Consider the following 22,156-nt stretch of genomic DNA (forward strand, 5'->3'; position numbering starts at 1 on the left):
CCACTGGAGGGCAATGGCCAGGCCATACCCAGAGATACAGCAATCACCAGCCTCATGGCAACACCTCCCCTGCAGCAAAAGGGTGCTGAGGCCATGGCACAGGGTGCCCAGAGAAGCTGTGGCTGCCCCTGGATCCCTGGAAATGTCCAAGGCCAGGCTGGATGGGGCTTGGAGCACCCTGGGATGGCAGAAGGTCTCTCTGCCACAGCACGAGTTGGAATGAGATGAGCTTTAAGGCCCCTTCCAACCCAAACCATTCCATGATTCTATGAAAAGAGCCAGCAATCCTATTTCCCCAAGCTCACCTGTGTCTCCCCAGCTCAGATCTGTCCCCTCCCCTGCCCTCACACCCTTCCAGACAGGGCTGGCCAAGATCTTACCCCCACACCTGAGTCAATGCAATGCAATTGTGGCTCCGCAGCAGAGATAGAAGGGAGACGAGTGGAGCCCCTGCAGCTTCACTAGCAACTCACAGCTCTAAAAATCCCTAAGAGTGGGAAGAGACCAGTGAAATGCCTGGTGGCCTCTACTGCATCCCTTCCTTAGGCTTTCAGAACTTGGTGCTATGAGACTTGGAGCTACTTCCCTCACAAAAAAAAAAGACAAGAACAAGGGAAACTTGGGGTGACAGTGGGTGGGAAACAGACACCTCTTTATGGAATAACATCAAGGATGAAAGATCCCTTGGGATGGAGAGGAGGCACGAAGTGCCCTGGGCAGTAGTGCCAACATACAGGGATGTAAAGAAAGGGTACAGGACCAGTCTGTGGGGCAGAACAGAGTCTGAGAAAGCCTGAGCTACAAAAGCCAGGCTGGCAAACCAGGCTAGCTAAGGTGTGGAGGCTGCTCAGATTTCACAACAGCAATGTGAAAGCAGAGGCAAGGAGTCTCATCCAAGAGAAGAATCTGGTTTGAGGAACACCAACTGCTTCAAGGAATTGGCAGGGTGCCTCCAGATTGGCAGGCACAGCTTGGTGCACTAATCCCTAGGCAGGAGGGAGCCCAGGACAACTCCCCCAGTTCCAGCACACACCTGCCCACGCCTCTGACTAAGGCCACAGCTCTCCCTGCACTCCCTGACACGACACCCAGTGGGTGTTGCTGCAGTGGCACCTGCCCCACCTGCCCTGCTGCCTGCACACACTTGCCTGCCCTCATTTCAATCTCTGGTTTGTTCCACAAGGAGATCTCAGGCTTCACCAGCACTGAAAATTCTTCCTCCTGCCAGCTGCAGGAATTCAAGGGGCTGTGGTGGCTGTGGGTGACTGCTGACTCTTCCTGGCTCTCCATGGGGACAGCACACAGCTCTCTGTACTTCTGACAAACACAACACAGGTAGGCTGGCTCCCTGCAGCTCCAGAGAAGAGCAATCAGCTGACAAAATGCTTTTCCTACTTCCTACTTCCTACCACCACTCTGCATAACCAGGATGAGCAAGGCCATTCCTCACAGACCAACACAGAAATTCCAGTAATTAGAGGAGTTGGTTACTGACATAAAGTCCTGACATTGCTGATTCTGGGTGTAAGATCTATGCTCACAACAGACCCAGCTCATAAATCAGGTCTTGATATTTCCAAACATTCCCTAAACTACCCATATCTAAAGATTTACTGTTTCTTGTGTTGTTTGCTATGTAAAGTTTGAGGAGGGATGATGGCCATTTATAAGGCAAAAGGTCCTTTATCTCTTGTATCCCATCTCCCTGGCAAGCACATCCTGTGGCCTGTGGAACTCCTTGGTGCAGCACAAGTTAGAGGAGAGCAGGAACAGAGCACAGTGATGGGCACCTCTTGCACAGGAACCCCAACATGCCCCAGATGTGCCCCAAAGCCCCCTGCATTCCCACTACTCATTCAGAGCCTCTGCCCAGCTCTCAGGTCACAGGATCCTCCAGACAATGACACCAGGATAGTGTCACAGACTCCCTGTAACCCCAAACCTGCCACCTGTGCTCCACAGTGCAGTCAAGCAGGGCAGACTCAGGGATTTTGGGGCTTCTCCAGAACTACAGGGGTTCCCCTCCAAATCTCTAGCAGGGTGCAATGGAGGAGACTACATACTATGAAGCTGAATGAAAGGGATGGGGTGAGCTGCTTTCCTGCCCTCTGCCTGTCATGTAGTTCCATTTTTCCAGGTCACTACCATGACAGACAAATATCCAAATGCAGGAGAAATGAAAGCTGGATTGCTTGTACTACTGTGACCATCATTTCTACAGGCTTAAAAGACTGCAAGAAATTAATTGTGGGTTAAAATGTGAATTTAGGAGAACTACACCAGGACTGAATGCTTCACCACAGCCTGAGGTGTTTCCAAACAAACTCCAGAGGGGGACAGGGACTCACCTGGCCCCGTAGACGTAGAAGCAGTAGATGTGGAAGGTCAGGAGCGCGATGATGTCGGAGAGGATGCAGAGAGCCACGGTCAGACCCAGACAAGCTGACAGCCCCACGTACCACAGGATCATCTCAATGAAGGGGGACAGCAGGTGGATGTAGCCTGGTGGACATGGCAGAGGGTCGTCATCTCCCTCTTGACCTTCTCAAAAGGCCAATTCCCCTCACCCTAGAACACTGCTCCAGAAATCAGAGCCATGAAAACACGGAACTGAAGCTGGCAAACTCCTTTAGATGCCATCTTCTCTTTAGGAGGGCCTCTCTTTCTGCCCAAGTTTCTGCCCCAAGGTGGGGCAGCACTGAGAGGATGGGGAGGAGCATTGCTACTTGAATATAGCAGTCACCTTTCTCCACATGAGATTTCATGGAATTAGCATGGCATGGTTTGGGTTGCAAGGCACCTTAAAGATCATTTTGTGGCACCTCCCTGCCATGGGCAGGGACACCTTCCACCAGACCAGGTTGTTTCAATCTCTATCCAATCTGGCCTTGAACACTTCCAGGGATGTAACATTTCATTTTCTACATTTGTGTCCAGGTTCTTAAGTACATTTTTAACTGCACACATCAACATTTACTGCAACCATTCCCATTTTTCTGCTCTTCCCACAAAAGCCACCTCATATGGCTTTTGTAAAATAAAGCAGTGTGGACAAACAGTCTGTTTCAGCACTAAAGTGGGGCAAAGTCACAGAAGCAAGACCATACTTGACTGGTGAGCAAAGTAAATCAGTAAAATAACTATGGAGATCATGTCCATCATGCCTGCACTCCTCCATCAAGGATAACAGGGGTGTGTTATTTCAAGGAAGAATCTGAAATAATAAAATTGCTCTAAGCTGAAGTTGGTGATAGGATAGGGTTGGCATTTGCATCCCTGCATATTTCTCATCCCTATCCCAAGAGCTGCCTCTCACAAAAAAGGCAAAGACCACAAAATCCTACAAAAGGCCTCACAGCAGTGCCTTCCCTTGGACACTCACCATCAGTGACACCGAGGAACTAAGCCCCAGTAGGATCTGCACTTCTTGCAGAGCATCAGTACCAGCACTTTATTTAATATGCATGAATTCCTTGTGTGGGAATCCAACTTTGGCTTCGGTTCCCACAGCAGGAAGACTCCCAGACAAGTCTGTACTTGCAGAAGTGCATTTTGATTCATTACTCACCTCTAGGCAAACATTAAACATTCAGAGGGAAGAAATGAAAAAGGAGGCTGGAAAGTTAAACATTTCACTTACTGATCCAAAGATGGATGTGATAAAGGAAGAAGCGACCCAAAACTTGATCCAAGGCTCGGTTCATCTTCAGTCCAGCTGGTGCTCCCATCAGCCACTGGAGCAGGTCCTGCAGCTCTTCAGCCACGTGCTGCAAACACAGGGAGGTCAGGCCATGGAGAGAAAAGACTGCACTCACACTGAACAGGACCAGTGTACTGTAACTGCTGCCCCCTCAAGTATTCCACCACAACCTTCAAACCAATGGGAAAAAATCCAAACAACTGCTTTACAAACAACTACCTAGATCAGAAATGCACCTTTATTAACTCCTTACTGAATCCAACACAACAGCTGAGAGGAACCTGAACTGCTTCAGTGGTCTCTGTGCTGGGAATATGGAACTGTGTCACCCCTGGCCACCTCTGGAAGGCTTGCACAGTGGGATTTCTTGAAGTAATGCGGGTTCTGGAAATAAATGGCAAATGCTGGTGCACAAATCCACTTCTGGGGACAGTCACATGAAAAATCAGAGCTCAATATGGGGAAGGCTGTCAGGATTTTAAAGGGGGGAAGATGGCAGTGCACTAATGGGCAAAAAAGAGTGAATTTTTATAAACAATCTATGTTTGTTTAGAGCAGAGTAGAAAGCACAATTACATAAAAGTATTCCATGCACAAACTCTCTTGTTACTTTGTGGTGTACTAGGCAATAGCCCTGATCTTGCCTATCACTCTCTGCAGGCTTCATGGACTCGTGGCATACCAGCAACAAAGCAGCCTTGGAATCACTGAGGAGAAACACTATTGGAAACACTTCCCACATCACTGAATCAGAAAATCATTATGGTTGGAAAAGCCCTCTAACATCATCAAGTCCTATGAACCTAATACTGCCAGGTGCACCACCAACCTACATCCCCAAGTGCCACATCCACATGGCTTTTTGAACACTTCTAGTGACTCCACCACTGTCCTGGGCAACCCGTTCCAATGCCTGACCATCCTCTTCATAAAGAAATTTTCCCAATATCTAATTTAAACCTCACCTGCTGCAACATGAAGCTGTTTTCTCTTGTCCTGTCCCTTGTTACCTGGCTGCCCCCTCCTGTCAGGGAGTTGTGCAGAGCCACAAGGGCCCCCCTGAGCCTCCTTTTCTCCAGGCTCAGCCCCTTTCCCAGCTCCCTCAGCTGCTCCTGGTGCTCCAGCCCCTTCCCCAGCTCAGTTCCCTTCTCTGGAGACATTCCAGTCTCATGTGCTGTCACTTCACTGCTGCAGAACAAATCAAACCCCAGCTCTGGGCTTGTTCCTCCCCACCTCAAACGTGTGCTCCAGACCCTTCACTGAGGGCTGTGATTCACAGTTTCTGGTGTTTGCAGCCCAGGCCGCTGTTATTTTTTGATTTTCTCTCTCCATTCCATTACTCCACACTCCCCTTGCAGTTGGGTGATTTTTCTCCTCAGAACTTCACACCTGTCCTACTCCCCTGAGCTGAAACCATTGCTGAGCTCCAGTCACCAAGCTCTGAACTGAGGGAACTGATAACCTTCAGCAAACAGGTGGGGAAACTACTTGGAAGAAGTGACCTCTTACACTGTCCCACATGGACAGAGATTGTGAGGAAAAGCCCTCTTTCTCCAAAAATCCCACTTCCAGCCCATGCAAGTAAAGGGCACTAAAAACTGCCCCTGTGTAGAACCACCAAGCCATGCTCCCTTAAAGCTGATGCACCGTAGCCTACTTTCCTTATCCTTCACATGTATAATTTCCCTAAGGAAAAATTATTTCCAAGGAATGATTCCATTTTCTTTATTAACCAACGCATCCTGACAAAATGAGTTTGTAAACATTTACTTTTAGTGCAGTGGCAAAATTAATGGTTCCATTTTCAACTTCTCCAAAAGGCTTGTCTACTTCCCTCCTTTTCCCTCTGTCTCACTGCAAGTCAGGGCTGATTGGATCCCATGGAGCTCACCTCTGTGGCTGAGAAGCCTTTGCTGCTTTATAAATAGACTGGTTTTAATATTTAAAGTGTTGGACTGGTAACTCAGAAAAAGCATTTGGGGATTTTAATGAAATATTTAAATGCTTGAAAGCAGTCCTTCAGCAAGGCTGGGTTTTAGCAGTGAGTATTTCTGGAGGCTGCCAGTCCCAGAGGTGCTGCTAAACCCTGACAGGGGCACGTAGCCCTGGGAAGGTGCCCTACCTTGCTGCTATTTAGCTGGGCAAGGCATCTCAAAACAAAGTCCTGAAGCATAACCTTGCAGGTTGTTTCCCAGACAGATATTTTAGGCCTGATCAATAGCAAGTAGAATTAGGAAAGGTGACTGTGAGTCCAATTCTCCTCCTGCAGTCATGAATACTGAATGTGGGCATATTAATAAATCAGATACAGTGGTTTGGAAGTGTTTCATAACAGGGTGCTGGGACATGACCAAGCTGGAGAGAGACTAGAGCTAATGAGGGTTAGATGAGCTCACTGTGGAAATATTCTCTTTACTGTCATGCTCTCCTTCCTAGTTTCCATGTGCAGAGGACTAATGCTGATGTGACACGGATGGAGAAGGACACGCAGGGTGCTGAGACGCTCCAGAGAAGGGAACAGAGCTGGGGAAGGGTCTGGAGCACCAGGAGCAGCTGAGGGAGCTGGAAAGGGGCTGAGCCTGGAGAAAAGGAGGCTCAGGGGGGCCCTTGTGGCTCTGCACAACTCCTGACAGGAGGGGACAGCCAGGGGGGTATTGGGCTCTGCTCCCAGGGAACACGGACAGGAAAAGGGGAAACAGCCTCAAGTTGTGCCAGGGGAGGTTTAGATTGGATACAGGGGAAATTTCTTCACTGGAAGGGTGGTCAGGCACTGGCACAGGGCAGTGGTGGAGTCCCCATCCCTGGGGGCACTTTCAGACAGGGGTTAGTGGTGAACACAGTGGTGCTGGGCTGATGGTTGAACTTGGCGATCCTAAAGGTCCTTTCCAGCTTTAAGGGTTCTATCTGCAAGTCAGAGCTCTCCCTGTCAGACACACCTGCCCTGTGTCTGTTGCAGGTGGTTTGGGCTCTAAGATACACTACTTTATAAATTAACATCTAAAAATAATTTTCAGGAAGTGTTCTCTCTGTTTGTTTTGTTTATGGATTAGTGGAACAAGACTGAGTAGGAACATACATTCAATTATCCCCAAGCTCCAGTAAAGCTTTTGCAGCCACGATTTATGATAAATACGTAACTGTTTCAAACAGATTGCAACTTAGGAAAAAAAGACATCGACAAGGATAAAAGAGATGAAGGGGGGGAAAAGGAGATGGTTTATAAGCAGTTCTGTTTAAAACCAGTGCAGAGCTTTGAGTCAGGTATTTCTGAAAGAAGGCTGTCTTGTGGAAGGCAAAAGCAAGGACAACTATTGGGAAGCCTGGTGGGATCAAGAGAAGGAGGAAGGTAGGAGTTGTGAGGGCACCTACAGAGAGAAGATTATTCAAGTTTTCCATTTTTGGATTTGAAAGCCTGCTTCAAAAATCAGTCTTTCCTAAATGCTCCTTGCCACTTACTCCCTGCATGTCTCTGAATCACATCTGCCTCACTGACAAAAGCAACTTGTTATTACAGCCAGCACAGCACAGCTCACCACACTGGGAAAGTGGGAGCTGCACTCAGTGATGTCTTGTGCAGCATCAACAATTGCCACCCCAGCGTTGATTTGAGATCCAATTTATCAGAGGATGACAAGGGATGGCCAGGGAATACAGCTTGAACTCCTGGCAGCAGGCTGAGTTTATGACCCCTGCAGTGCTGAGAGTCAAAATATCCCACCTGCACTGCTTCCTTCCAGAGAGGTGTTGGTTGGAAAAAAAACCCCAAGCACTCTGTCCAGTGCTGGGATTTTGTCAATGTTAAAATCAATCAATCAAACCGATAAAGTTATGTGTTATATAAGGGTATATAAGCCTGTCAATATTAAAATCAATAAGGTTAAAGTGAGGTTATGTATATAGCCTTATTATACATAACAATCTTATTATAATAGCAACATAGAATATCCTGAGTTGGAAGGGATCCACAGGGATCATCCAGTCCAACTCCTGGACCTGCAAAGACACCCCAACAATCCCTGGGCATCCCTGCCCAAACACTCCTGGAGCTCTGGCAGCCTTTGGGCTGTGCCCTGGGGAGCCTGGGCAGTGCCAGCACCCTCTGGCACAAATGAGATATCCATGGCTCTATTTACCAACAGACAGAGCTGTAGGGTCAATGCTATCAGCATATCTGGGCACAGCTCAAAGCAGAAGAGTGTTAGGGAAGGAACAGGAGCTCTCCGCACACAGAGAATGCTGAGTTACTGAACTTGGCAACACACAAGCACTTGAGAAAGCCCAGTGATGGGAATAATGCAGACCAGATGGACACTCAGCAGCAGAGAGGAAACCTACTGCCAAATGGCTGAGGGGAGATTTTGCTGTCATACTGGAAAAGAAGTAGTGCTGGCTTGCACACCACATGCTGAAGTCATTGGTATATTTTGGGATCACTCAGATCTGCATTTTTTAGGGCCTGCACATAATGCATATAAATCAATGCCCAGCAAAGAGAGTAAAAAGACTCCAAATGATTTTATGTCCACAATCTCATATGCCTGGAAGAAGAGAGTAAGGCTGGAAAAAAGAAGAGTTGTGAGTGGCCTGGACTGATAAGCCTGGGAAAACAGGGAAGAAAGGCACTGACTGGCTATCAGCCCCTCCAGACATGGAGGAGTCAGCACTTCCAGGAAAGAAAGCAAACAGCTCCTGGTGATAGCCAGGTAACAGAGTCCACACATGGAGGAGACTTGGTGAGGATAGCTGTCACTGTGACGCAAAAGCTGAGTGACAGATGAGCTAAATTACTGAAAGAGGAACAAACAAGCAACCCTCATACGAAAAGCCTGTCCAGGACAGGTGCTGGGGTTGGACACACCTTGAGCACGATGAGCGCCCATCTGCCAAAGACACTGGGCAGATGGAATCCCTCCCAGAGCCACCTGTGCAACCAGGAATGCAGCCAAAGCCACTTCCCTGCAGACTTCTTAAGAAATCAGATTTCTGAGAGCTGGGCACTTCCAGTAATCCCAAAGGGAAAGTTCTAAACAACTTAAACTTCTCCAACTAAAATATCTGCAAGGGAAAAGATGTAGGAATAAGGTCTAGAAGAATATTTGCAGTGTTTAGCTCAAACACAAGAGCAAGTGTCCTGCACCAAATGTGGTTCTTCCTACCCACCACCACTGGTGAGTAGTGTCTACAAAAAACATGCTGTCCTTAAATTTTGGCTATGAAAGGTAAAAAAAGGTAAGAAAACCAGCAATAATCCTGATCCACAGCTATGCTGGACATTCCATACATGCTTTCTGAAAGTCCAGTATGTACCAGAATGATCAGACCTCCTAATAATTAAGAAGCTAGACACGGACCAAGAAGATCATTGTCAAGGGAAATGTGAGTTCTTCCGAGGAAATGCAGCATACGTAGGAAAAATAAACTGCTGCTGGAACTCTCTGATCAAAATCAAATTCTTCCCAACCAAGAAGCTGGAGAAAGAGCAGAGAGAAGACATTCTCCGGCTACTAGAAAGAAACCAATGGAAAGACCCAATTTCAGAAATGAAAGAAAAGAGGGCAGAGAAGGGATTAGGCTCTGCAGCTGCATTGCAAGGCTCAAAATTGGCCACACATGTATTCCCAAGACACAGAAGCTCTTAAAACAGCTGAGCTCAGATTAGTGGTCTGGTCTCCAGTCTCTGAAGTACATTATATGTTCCTTACTGCCACTAAACAGATACACTGGAGCTCTGCACCTAAGATGAACCACCAGGAGAGCAGGACAGTGTAAGTCACACTTGCTGTCTGTGAATTTCTGCTGATGTTGAAGGATCTCAGTGAGCAAGTGGAGTTATGTTTAAGAAAATCACAAGACACAGCAAGTGTTCCTAGTTTAGCATCCATACCCCAGAGCTCTTAGGCAGGATTTCAGGTGTTTGTACTCTGACCAGCAAAGCCTTTGGACTTCCCCACAAAACTCCTTCCACAAGCACAGCTGCATTGCTTATCATGTTTGACTTTCCAGCAGTTTATCAGATTGAACCCAGATTACAGCTTTTGTTTTCAACACAATCAACCCATATAGCAACATCTTGGGGACACTTTCTGTTGACACCTTCTGCAGAAAAAAATAAAAGCACTGTGGCTCTATAACCACCCAACCTGCAGCTGCAGAGCTCTGTCCAAGCCATAATTGTTCCTTTAGAAGCTGGATGAGCCCTCCCATAAACATCTAATTACTATTCACAGCACATGCAAAGCAGATCTGAGTTTCTTTTGAGCAGCCCCAACAGGCTTGATTTGAAGATTTCACTGTTCCTGAGGAGACCTAATTTGCATGACTTCAGACAGGTCTCTCTGAAACCCTTGTGTGTGAGGCACTGCCCACCTAACCACCACCACAGGCAGGGGCTGGGCAGTGCCCAGAGCAGGTGAAAGGGGATCAGATTTGGCCACACTTACGTCAGCCACAGGAATGAGAGTGTCAGCAAGGTGACCAATGCGGTTCTTCCTGTACAGCCACGACATCAGCAGTATCCCCAGGGCCACATCAATCAGCAGAGACACAAAGATGTTGGCTTTCCTGCAGGCAGGGTAGAGAGAAACAGAGTGAGAGGAAAAGGAAGGACAGTGTTTAATGTTTCAATGACAGTTGTTGGCTTTGCTTATGCAGCACCTTTAATGTCCCAGGGACACCAGGACAACTCAGTGAAGAGGAACAATTTTGGAAACTTTTCACTTCCCACTGGTGTGCTGCTCCTTCTGTAGCCAAGCACACAACAGACTTGTTCAGCTTGGAGAAGGCAAGACTGAGGGAAGACCTCACAGCTATTTACAGCTTCCTCCTGAGGAGTAGCTCCAATCTGTGACCAGGGACAAGACCCAAAGGAACGGCTGGAGCTGTGCCAGGGAAGTTTAGGTTGGATCTCAGGAAAGGCTCTTCTCCAGAGGGTGCTGGCACTGCCCAGGCTCCCCAGGGAATGGGCACAGCCCCGAGGCTGCCAGAGCTCCAGGAGTGCTTGGACAGCGCTGCCAGGGATGCCCAGGGTGGGATTGTTGGGGGGTCTGTGCAGGGACAGGGGCTGGGCTGGATGATCCCGGTGGGTCCCTTCCCACTCAGGATATTCTGTGATTCCATGATTCTAAACTCAGAGCCACTCAGAGCCTGGCACACCACAAAACCTTTCTTGGCAGGGAACAAAAAGGGTATTGAAGATACAGTGAGGAATGTTAGACAGAAAGGTTTATACACACTCAAGGGGGATTTACCAATTACCAGCACCGAGGGCACCAGCACTTGGCGCATCCATGCTGAGATCAGATGGCTTTCCCAGACAAGGGAATAAATAGTGGGTTTGGGTTCATACACAAAGCCAGAAGGGCTGCTGAGCTGCCCCTTCCTCACTAGAGTTTCTGAATGGAATTCCATGACTTGAGTTATTCAGGAAATCAGACTGAACAATCACAGTTACTTTTGGCCTTCAAATCTGCTAATCTATTTCAAGTGTTCCCTGGGAGTCTATTACTGCAGGATCAGAGAACCACACAGAACAAGACTGGCTGTGAAGGAGCCTTAGGGCATCCAATACCTGTCTCAGATCTCTGCTCTGTTCCTCTCACTGTGCTGCATGTTTGCTTTTTCTTTTACACTTTGTTACTGTTCTAACAGTGTAAGTGGATTTTCTGGTCTGCAGTTTCTGCACAAAAAGCTTCCCCAAAAGAGTGGGTGAAAGAGGGGAGCATTTAAACCCTTCTGATCTTATGGAAAGTGGCACTGAACACTGAACTGATGGGTGGCTGTGGTTGACAGCACCACATGTGAAAGCAATGAGCCTGTGGGAGTAGTGACAGCAAAGCACTCACACATGGGTGCAGTGTAAGTTTTTGGGGTGCAATATCCCAGTTGCCTTTTCTGGACAAGGGAAAAAGGCAGGTATCTGGCAAAAGGCATAATTAACATATAAAGATACAGATATATATGCATATGAATACAGTGCAGAGTAAAGATGTGCAAACTAGCAGGGAGTAGAGCAACGTGATAGGGTGCAGTGAGGACCTAGTGCTGTCCAGGCACAAGATCCATGGTTTGGATTCCCCACAGGAGACAGGAATAGAGCCAAGACACACCTAACTTTACTCCATACCTCATCAGCTGATTTTGGTTTTGAGCCTTCTTGTTGCTGCTGATGACCTGGAGGTGCTGCAGGCGATGTCCCAGCTGCTCACAAGTTGAGAGTTTGCTCCACAAGAAAGACAAAGGCCAAAACTTCAGCACCCTGCAGAAACACATGGGAATGTCTCCTTTTGCCTTTTCCATGCAGCAGGCAGGCCATCATCCAACATCAGTGCAAAACAGTCAGTGTTTAAGTTAAGCTTGTGCAACCACAGCTGGTAATTAGATCTTAATGACTCTCTGAAAGGTTAACAAAATTAAGGCAGCCTTGCCACACCAAGACATGCACACAACCCAAGCTCTCATTTGCACTCTGTCAAACCATGTCTCACTCTTCCAAGGAAGCCACAAGGCAATCCTGATTCCAACCTCTGCTTTTGGATACATCACTGGGCTTGCACAATGCTCCAATCTTCAGGAGAACAGAGTTGTGTTCAGTGCAACAATACAGCATGGTGTAACTGCTGCACAAACCCATCATGGATCATGGAATCATTTGGGTTGGAAAGGATCTTGAAGCTCATCTCACTCCACCCCCCTCCCACGGGCAGGGACACCTTCCACTAGCCCAGACTGCTCCAAGCCCTGTCCAACTTTGGACAGTTCCAGGGATCCAGGGACAGCCACAGCTGCTCTGGGCACCCTGTGCCAGGGCCTGCCCACCCTCCCAGAGAACAATTCTTTCCCAATATCCCGTTCATCCCTGCACTCTCCCAGTGGGAAGCCATTCCCCCTTATCCTTTCCCTCTATCCCTTGTCCAGAGTCCCTGTGCAGCTCTTCTGGAGCCCCTTTAGGACCTGGATGGGGCTCTGAGGTCCCCCCAAAGCCTTCGCCTCTCCAGGTGAACACCCCCAGCTATCCCAGACTGGCTCCAAAGCAGAGGTGATCACAAATCTCTGTGTGGTGTGAGCCTGGTACAACAAACAGCTCTGCCCTCCATGCAGTTTATGCCACTTTTCCCCCCCTCTTCTTTTTTCTTCCACTTGATCTTTCTCTTCTTTATTTTTCTTTATTACTTCCAAATTCCTTTGTCAGGGTCTTCACTTCTACCTTCTCTCCACTGCCTTGCAATGACCAGCATTATGTAGATAACACAACATTTAGCATTTAATTAGGTTTCAAAGTTAACATCCACATTAAGCTTGTAGGGGAGGAAACAGTCACAAGGTTCTTTTCGTATGACTCAGACGAAAAGTACTAAATGGTGCTCAATTATTTTGGGGAGTTACTTTTATTACCACACAACCTATAAAGCAAGGACAGATGGTGATTTGTGCAGGCTGAAGTGACACAGTACTGGGTGCAGGCTGGCCATAAAAACCACAGCAACACATGGCACCAGGTTTGGTTTGGGGGACAAATTCTGATGTGGACATAATTGGGATCACTTCTCTCCTGTACACAGGAGTACACTACACCAGCCAGTGCGGTTGTTGCACTATTTTCACAGTGTTTCACTGTTTTTTGTTACAGGTCCAGGAATCCATGGTCACTTTTGTCACTTCACCTACTCTCCTATGCTGCTTTGGCATGGTCTTTCAGGTTACACTCATTTCACACACTACCATTATTCCTTGTATCCTGCTTCACTTTGGAAATTGCACAGCTGCTCGGATCATTACTGAGCATGGCCTGGAGATGGATGTCCCTGCAACCTGTGCGTGCCTTCCATGGATTTCACCTGGAGCATGCCAGCCCGTGCCCAGCTGCAGATGCCTCCAGGACTGGCCAGGATGGGCACACTGGGGTGCCCACTGCTATTTATACAATTCACACCAACCACAAGGGTATGGCTCCTCCAAAGCCTGCTCAGTTCCCTGGGGCTGCTGTCCTCTCTCTCCCCACATCCTCCTGAGCCCTTTGAACCACACTTTGTGCACAGTTTGTCAACTTAAGGACCAGAGTTCGAAGCGTCCCCCTTCCCCCTCCCTCACCATTCAAATTTCAAACACATTTGGTTTGAAACACACGCACTGTACTGTGAATCATTCTTAATTTGAGGTCTCCAAGTTACTCAGCTCTGCGCTACAGCCTCCCACCTTGGAGACAAATGAATGCACTGTTCCTCAGCTGACTTGTCAGGGGGAGGGACCTGAGGCGGTGGAGAAAAGAGCACCGTGCAGGGGAGGGAGAGGGGGGTGACTGCTCTGGCCACGATCACACACACCTGGGCTCACAGATTCACCAAGACACAAGAGCAGACGAGTTTTCCCTTCCAATTATGCCCCAGCTCAGTGGTTACAAACTCTGGTGTGGCAAAACTTGACCGGAGCAGAGAATTGCACTTGAAATGTAAAGAAGGGGAAGGAGGAACGCTCTACCTGTGGGATTATGTACAGATGGCTGAAGGTGAAGAATTATGGGTCAAACACCAGCTGCCAGACCCTGTCAGCTCAGGCAGAAAGCAGCAGCTCCGGGGCCCTGTGCTACCCTGCACGCTCACTGGGTGATAGCCCCATCCTCTCGCAGCAGTGGGTGTCTCTCACCATGCATGGCTGCTCCTCAAGCTGGAGGCAGCCAGCCTCTGGGTCACCCCCAGTCCAACACCCCAGCCAAGGGAAAGGACAGGCTGCTGTTGTCTGCTTGGGGAATGTCTTGCACAAGTGGGAATGATCCCCATGAGCAGCCTCATCCTCAGAGCACAACAACATTGTGCAGCCTGCAATGGTTCAGCTCCTCAACGGGACACCATGGGCCCAAAAACACATCAGAGGGATGTCCTTGTCTGTGCTACAACTGACTCTCTTTTCATTCACCATCACAAGAACCATTCCACTCACATATTTTCTTTGGAAAGGAAATACATATACATACTTACTGAAATAAAAATATAAACATACTGCAAAAAGCTCAATAGAGCAGCTGCAAGATGTGCTATGGGAACTCTCCTCTCTGTGAGGACTGAGGAAGAAAGCAAAAAAATATTCCTTGCATGGTCTCCTACCCCTTTGCACATCGAATGTGCATTGCCAGAAATACTCCCACTTGTTTACCACACATTATATAGAATAATTTTCATAAGTTCAATGGAAAATCAACCAGATTAAAAAAACCAACAAGAACCCAGTGATGTTGTGTCATTGCATGATTTAAGCAGCAGGAGATCTTTGGGGTATTTCCAAATATATGGAATTACAGCAATAAATTAACAAGCCTCCATGAGTAAATCTTGATTTTCCAATTCAGTTTTTTTCCCAAGAGTAAGAGGGGAATTTTGAGATATCAGATGAGAAGCAATCCTTCCAAATCTGGATCACATGTAAATATTAAGTTCCATTAACCAGAACTCCTGGGTGTTTTCTTGCTCCTTGCTAGAAACTGCAGGAGCAGTGCCTCCCTTTGGATGAGGAATTGGAGGTGCTTATAAACAGACTTTTTTTAAAGAGAGAACATGGAATTTATTGTCTCAAGACTAAAACATCCTAATGTCCCCAAGAGCAGAGACCTTTAAGGATAATGGGAATGCTGCCCCCCAAGTTCCTCTGAAGCAGAATCGCAATGGCCACCCCTTAGCACACGGTGGTGCTGAAGAAATGCCTTAATTCAGGACGTGCAGGACTTTAGAGCACTGGGTGAGCTTGGAGGGACGACAGCAACTCACTCCCTGAGATTTCCAACACTGCTGCCCTGCTTCTCCTGTGCAAATACTCACCAGGGGCATATCCAAAAATCCTCAAGCCTCCCCAGCCTGAGAGGACGTTGCTGATCTCTTTCTTTAGCTTTCCAAAGCTCACTATCCCCTAACATCATACAAAAAACAAAAAACAACCCCCCCCCCCCCAAAAAAACCCCAAAAAAACCCCAAAAAACCAAAAAAACCAAACCAACACAACAACAAAAAAACCAAACAAAAAAGAAAGAAGTCCTGGGACCTGAAGGAGAAAAAAAACCCCAGTAAATCTTATTTTATGGAATGTCCTGTCCTAGCATGGGGAGGAGGAGACTGGAAGGACACCTACATGTGACATCTTGAACCCTCCCTGCCTCGAGTTTGTTGGCATGAAGGAGATTGTACCACACATCATGGGCAAAATGGAACCAAATTCCTTTAAATGACTTAGAAAAGGTCAAGCAGGAGACTTGTTATAAACCCAGGTACTAATCTCTGTTCTCCAAGACTGATGTTTTAAAACACATACGAGATAAGTAAATACAAAGCTGATACTGTGGGTGAATAAAACAGAGAGAGAAAGCTCTGCCTCCCAAGGCTAAGGCAAGCTCAGTGTAGGTTAATGCACAGCAAGCCTTGCATTCTCCTTGCTGCCTGGTACAGCTGGCTGCTGCTCTACTTCAAAACATCCATCCTGGCCATAAGAAGAGCTGAAGTCAGAATTCCTGCGAAGCTGATCCAGCAGATAGCTGGGCAGGGCCCAACCTGCCAGCTGAGCTTGGGCTCCCAACTTATGTTTAGATTTGTCAGCCTTCCAAGATTTGGGCTTGACTCCAAGCCTGGCCTGAGGCCTGCCACCACTCCAGGTGGGACCAAGTGAGACCAAGTGCCTGTGCAGAAAAGAATTATCCTGTTTGTTGGTGGTGGCACACAGAAAGAAAAAGGATCTTTGGAGCTGACTCCAAATCTTCTGCCCAACCACAAAGTTGTGACCTAATCACCATTAAGAACCAGCAACACACAGTATCTACAGAGCAGTCCCAGGACACAAGGGTCCTTGATGATACCAGGTTTGAACCTCAATCTCTTCCAATAATCCAAAACTGGAAAGTTTTCCCTTTGTGTACCAAATTGGGTAACCCAATTGCTCAGAAAATCTTTACAAGGGAAGAGTTTCACTGTAATTCTTTTACAACCATATCACACTATTGGAAACCTTAAATGGAGGTTAAAAACCTCCATTCCCTTAGGCTGTACATAAAAAGATTTATCCATGAATACAGTACTAGCTGTTATCAAAATTTCATCAATTACAGTGTCCCTTTGCAGCTTAGAACCAGAACTCCACTTCCCTCTGTCACAACCTCTCCTTGCAGCCGCAGTGGTGGAATCACCATCCCTGCAAGTATTCAAAAAACATGTGACACTTGGAAACATAGGTTACTGGTGGCCTTGGCATTGCTGGGTTAATGGTTGGACTCAATGATCTTCGAGGGCCTTTCCAATGTAAATGGTTCCATGATTCTAAGTTTCATCCCTTCCAATCTGCTCAGAATCAGTTTTAAGTCCAAGCACTTGCCATGTGTTACATTTGGAGCATCCCATTCAGGCTCACAGTTGTGAGAAGAGGATTTCACCAAGGATTCAAGCTGAGCAGCAATTCATCTAAACTTCTATAAAGTATCAAGGTTGCAGCACCACAATCTCTTGGAGAGAGGATGGATTTAGAAACAGTATTTGCTGATGTTTCACAGCTGCAGAGGGACTCACAGGAAACAGGGAGGAGGGAGTCCCCAGCTACTGAGCCATCAAGTAACCTCATGTCATTCTGTCAGCCACAGAATAGCTGGAAATCCACTGTTTCAGCTGTGATGAAACTGAAGCAGGGCTGAACTAACCCTGCTGAAAATGGGGAGGGTGTGAGTGCCTCCCTAGAAAACCTCCCAGCTCCATGAGGAGCTCTGAGGGAGCGTTTTCAGTGGAGCTACAACAGGACCTCTTGCAGCAGCCTGTTTCCAGCAGAACAATTTTGTATCACATTTCTCACTGGGGTTGAGCAGCAGTCCTACAGTGCCTAAACACAAATTACACTGCCAGGCAAAACCAGCTGGGCGATGTCACATCACCTACCTGCTCCTGCAGATCCCAGAGAGCAGTGAGAGCAGGAGGCTCAGCAGCATGCAGGCAGGCACGGAGGCCTGCTTCAGCAGCTCCACGATGATGCTGGCCTCCACCCCATCCGACTGCCAGTGGGTCAGCTTGATGGGCCCCTCATCATACCTGTCCGTCATGAACAGGACCTGGCTCCTGGCCACCGTGTCGAAGATGGCCGAGAGCTTCGAGGCATCCTCTGCCCTCTGGCCAGCGGTGTCCAAAGGGGGGTGCAGATGGGAAAGCATGACCTTGCGCTGGTCATAGTACACCAAGATGATTTCTTCCTCCTGAGGGTTCTTAGAGTGTTTCTGCAGGGTAGAACAGTTCCAGAATTTGCTGTCTCCCTCTTTGCTTATCTGGATCCATGGCTCATGACAGAATATGGTCCCAAGGTCTTCCAAGAACTCGCTGAGACTCTCTTCTTTCTCCTGTTTGCTGTTGCTCCATGAGCCAAGCACAGAAATATTGACTTTAGTCACGCGCTGAACTTCCCCAAGGTACTGCTTCACCTGGACAGGAATAAAGGGGAAGTGCACCACAGCAAGGATGACAGCAGAGTTCTGCTCGGAGATCCAGCGGCCGATCAAAATGCCACTGTCTGCTGAGGAGCAGCACGATGGAAAGAACACCTTAAGTACCATGGCACTGATCCTGGAGGGACGTATACCTGACAATAAACACAGAAATTAAACTTGAGGATGGTGAGTAAATGCAAGGAAAATCTGAGCTGGCAAAGCCACCAGAGACGAGAACTAAGCATGTTCAAAAATACTAAGCCCAACCACTCGAATAATGACATTAGAAAGCCAACAGCCATACACACATTCAGGAGGTTCCTGATGATCTGCAGTCTTTGAAGCGAGGGAAGGTGAGCCTGGAGTTTCCCAGTAAAGCCCTTCTTCCAGTCCTGGAAAGGTCTTTCATGGTGGTACACAGATAAGCACAGCCCATGAGACCAGCCAAGATCTGGAATTCACCCAGCCTTAGATCCTGGATCCCACACTGGATGTGCTGGAGCATTTGCTAGAGAAGACACTACATCATAGTGTACTGTGGTGCCTCTGGGGATTATTTTCTGCTGCTACCAAACACTGGTTCATGCTATTCAGTCTCCTTTACCACTTTACAACCCAGAGCTCTGCTCTGCAGCAAACTCACAGAGGAACTCTGATCCCATCACTCAGCTCCTCCTGCCTCACTCCTCTCATCTGGAAACTGACACGATCATTTTGTCAGAAGGGACTACAGTGATTAATTGACGTTGTATTAATTCATTTTATTCAATAACCTAAAAAAGGAGAAGCATCTCTGCTTTATCAGTACTCTTTATCTTTAGTGCATTTCTTCCCATCATTAAGAACACATCGCAATGGCCTTGGGAGACTTTTCCAGAAAGGAACTTTGAGGCAGTTGACAGTGTCTCTTTAAATAAGGTGGAGGTTTCTAACAGGACTATAATTGCAGTAAGGAGGGCGCTGGCGCAGAACAGGCGGCATCTGGTGCCCGTTGTCCTTTCCCGTCCTTCAGTGCTTTGTTAGGGATGTGAAAACTCCGCAGGCCCCCGAGGCTGCTCCTCTGCGAGAGACCCAGTCAGCTGGAAAGGGAACACAGAGGGTATTTACAACACAGAGAGAGGATGTGCAGTGGGAAGGGCCTGCTGGTTTTGTTCTCCTCTCCCTTAGCAGAGGAGAGCTAAGCCAGCAAAGCTCAGCACCTGGGAAGTTCCTACAGCATGGAGGGATAGAGGAGCAGCTATGGGGAGTGATTAGCCTCTGGGGTTAATCACTCACAGTGGGGTAATCTGGGGAGTTGTGGACTCCCCATCCCTGGCAGTGTCCAAGGCCAGGTTGGATGGAGCTTGGAGCAACCTGGGACAGTGGAAGGTGTCCCTGCCCATGGCAGGGGATGGAATGAGATGGTGTGTAAGGTCCTTTCCATGTCAAACCATTCCATGATCTACAATTCTTCTGAGATCCTGCTTCCTCACAGACTCCAGGTCTCTGAGGTTATCCCTCTGGTCAAACAAAGAGAAATGAAGTCCCTCTGTGGCCTCCAGATCTTGCTGGGGGTTGGAGGATCTCTGGAGCAGCGAGAGCCAGTGCTGGGTGCTTCCAGCACCACACTGCCAACAAAATCCCTCAGGAGAGGGAGGCCTGGGGATGTACTGTGCAGTTTTGCAGTAAAAGGGAAAATTCAGTCCAAGGAAAAACATCAAAGACAGCCCCATGATGTTTTTCCCATCAAAGGAGGGAGAGCTGTTGTGATTATTGCTACAAGAGGCTCTCAGTGTCGGCGTACGGCTGTCCTTAAAGATCTGTCCATCCCCTGGACATTTCAGAGAGGAACTGTCAACTGACTCTTCATCCACACATTTCTTTTTCACTGAGATTGTTTTTAAAGACAGCCACAATCCTCTGGGAAAATTTCTCCTGGAGCAGAAACACTTCTCATCCTTATCTTCTCTAGTTTGTAGTTTTATCTCTTACACCTTCCCTAACTTCTTAAATTAACACAGTTTTATGTACCCAAGTGCTCTGGCTATAGGTCAAATGATCTGTCCTTTGGCTGCTGGAGACACGGCAGAGAAGATTATGATATGATTTTCAGGCTGTACAAAATATCTTGATAGCTGAAACCCTGGCTGATCAACTATTGTTATGTTAATGTGTCCCCTATTCCCAAATTCACGACTTGTCATGCATCCACTTCATTCATTTCAATAGAGTGAAATATCAAATGTCATCACTGTCAACTGCTTCACTGCTGCTAATTTTAACAGAAGAATCCTACCAGTGCTCATGCAGTCCCTGTTTATCAAGTGCCTAAAATCGTTGAGATCCACCTATTTCTGCTGAAAACATCCACCTTTCCCTAAGAGCACCAATGATAAAATGATCTCAGGTCACCAAAACAATCAAAATAAACTCCATCCAAAATGTGTTAATGCAACCAACAAATGAATAAAGCACCCCAGGACTGATTAATTTCAGAATTTTTGCTAGAAAAGCAAAGGTGAATGGCCTTGATCTCACCCCAGAAGCTGTCCTGTGGCCACGGGTGACTGATCCCACAGTAGACCTAAACCTGAGCATCCCACGTTCCTTGCAGAGGGGTTAGGGCCAGGATATTAAAAATCATAAAACTGTGGAATTGTAAAGGTTGGAAAAGCCCTCTAAGACCATCAGGTCTAGTCATTCCCTCAGCACCACCACCACCACCACTACACCATGCCCTCAAGTGCCACATGCACATGGCTTTTTCAACACTTCCAGGGCTGGCACTCCACCACTGCCCTGGGCAGGCTGTGACTTTGCCTGATCATGTTTGCGTGAAGAAATCTCCCCATCTAACCTATCTATATACAAATTAAACCTCTCCTGGCACAACTTGAGGCTGTTTCCCCTTGTCCTGTCCCTGTTCCCTGGGAGCAGAGCCCGACCCACCCCCGGCTGTCCCCTCCTGTCAGGAGTTGTGCAGAGCCACAAGGGCCCCCCGAGCCTCCTTTTCTCCAGGCTCAGCCCCTTTCCCAGCTCCCTCAGCTGCTCCTGGTGCTCCAGCCCCTTCCCCAGCTCTGTTCCCTTCTCTGGATACACTCCAGCCCCTCAGTGCCGCGAGGGGCCCAACACTGCCCCCGGCCCAGCCGGGCCTCCCCGGTGCCCGCGCAGGCCCCGCGCCCGGCCCGGCCCGCCCCGCTCCTACCGCCCGCTCCGCTCCGCCGCTTCCGCCCGCGGTTGCTCGGAGACGCCGCTGCCGCCGGCTGTGCAGCGGGACGGGCCCGGCCGGCGCCGCCACCCGCCGCCCGCGTTCCGCGGTGCCCCGGCTCCCCGCTCCCGGCCTGTCGGGCCCCGCTCCCGGCAGCGCCGCTCCCCAGGGTCGTCCCGGCGCCTTCCCGCGGGCCCCGAGAGCGGCGGAGCCGCCTGAGCCGCGCGATAAGGAGGGCAGTGCCCCCCGCCTGCCCTGCCGCCGCCCGCGCTGGAGCGGGGCCAGCGGCTCGGCGGTGCTGACGGACACGCTTGGCTCCATCCCCAGGGGCTCACCTGTCCTCACAGGACCCCGCTGTCCTCTGTTCCCAAAATCAGAAGGACTTCGCTGTTCTCACGGGACCCTGCTGCCGCTCATCCCACAGGCCAGGCACTCACCTTTCCATGTGGGACTCCACTGTCCTTCATCCTCAACGCCCAAGGACTCGCCTTTCCTCAGGGAGCTCTGTTGTCCCCCGTGCCACTGGCGAGAGGCTCGGCTGTGCTGATGGGATCCTCTGAGCCCCATCCTGACCGCCTCAGTGGATGCCTGGCCCAGCAGAGGCCCGGGGCTGCTGACATGTGCCCAAGAGCTTCGTCCTGTGATCGGCAGTGGGCTTGGGCCAGTGAGCTTGGGAACATGCTGAGCAGCATGAGACGGTCCCACATGGAAAGAGAGAGAGGTGCAGAGGAGGGAGTGGGCTAGTGAAAAGGTTTGGGGTTTTATTTTTGTTGTTGGATGCCACAGAATTTGAAATAAGATGGGGAAGATTAGGTGTTCTGGGAGGGAGCTCAGCCTC

At 48.7% G+C, this 22,156-nt stretch overlaps 1 protein-coding gene across 5 annotated transcripts in view; it reads right to left on the reverse strand.

Moving 5' to 3' along the window:
• The window catches only part of PIGQ (phosphatidylinositol glycan anchor biosynthesis class Q), a 39,413-nt gene that overhangs the window by 13,039 nt on the left and 4,218 nt on the right, over nt 1-22,156 (reverse strand). The window contains exons 1-7 of one of the 5 annotated variants that reach the window (XM_063414009.1): nt 21,756-21,863; nt 18,440-19,210; nt 17,593-18,283; nt 11,823-11,954; nt 10,141-10,261; nt 3,641-3,767; nt 2,349-2,502 (exon numbers count right to left, since the gene is read on the reverse strand). In XM_063414009.1, coding sequence (XP_063270079.1) covers nt 2,349-2,502; nt 3,641-3,767; nt 10,141-10,261; nt 11,823-11,954; nt 17,593-18,257 — 1,199 coding nt within the window. In that variant the 5' untranslated portion in view covers nt 18,258-18,283; nt 18,440-19,210; nt 21,756-21,863. The other 4 variants (XM_063414007.1, XM_063414008.1, XM_063414004.1 and 1 more) reach the window with 4 other exon arrangements.

This window comes from Prinia subflava, chromosome 17 (genome assembly GCF_021018805.1).
Source record: "Prinia subflava isolate CZ2003 ecotype Zambia chromosome 17, Cam_Psub_1.2, whole genome shotgun sequence".
NCBI classification, from domain to species: domain Eukaryota; kingdom Metazoa; phylum Chordata; class Aves; order Passeriformes; family Cisticolidae; genus Prinia; species Prinia subflava.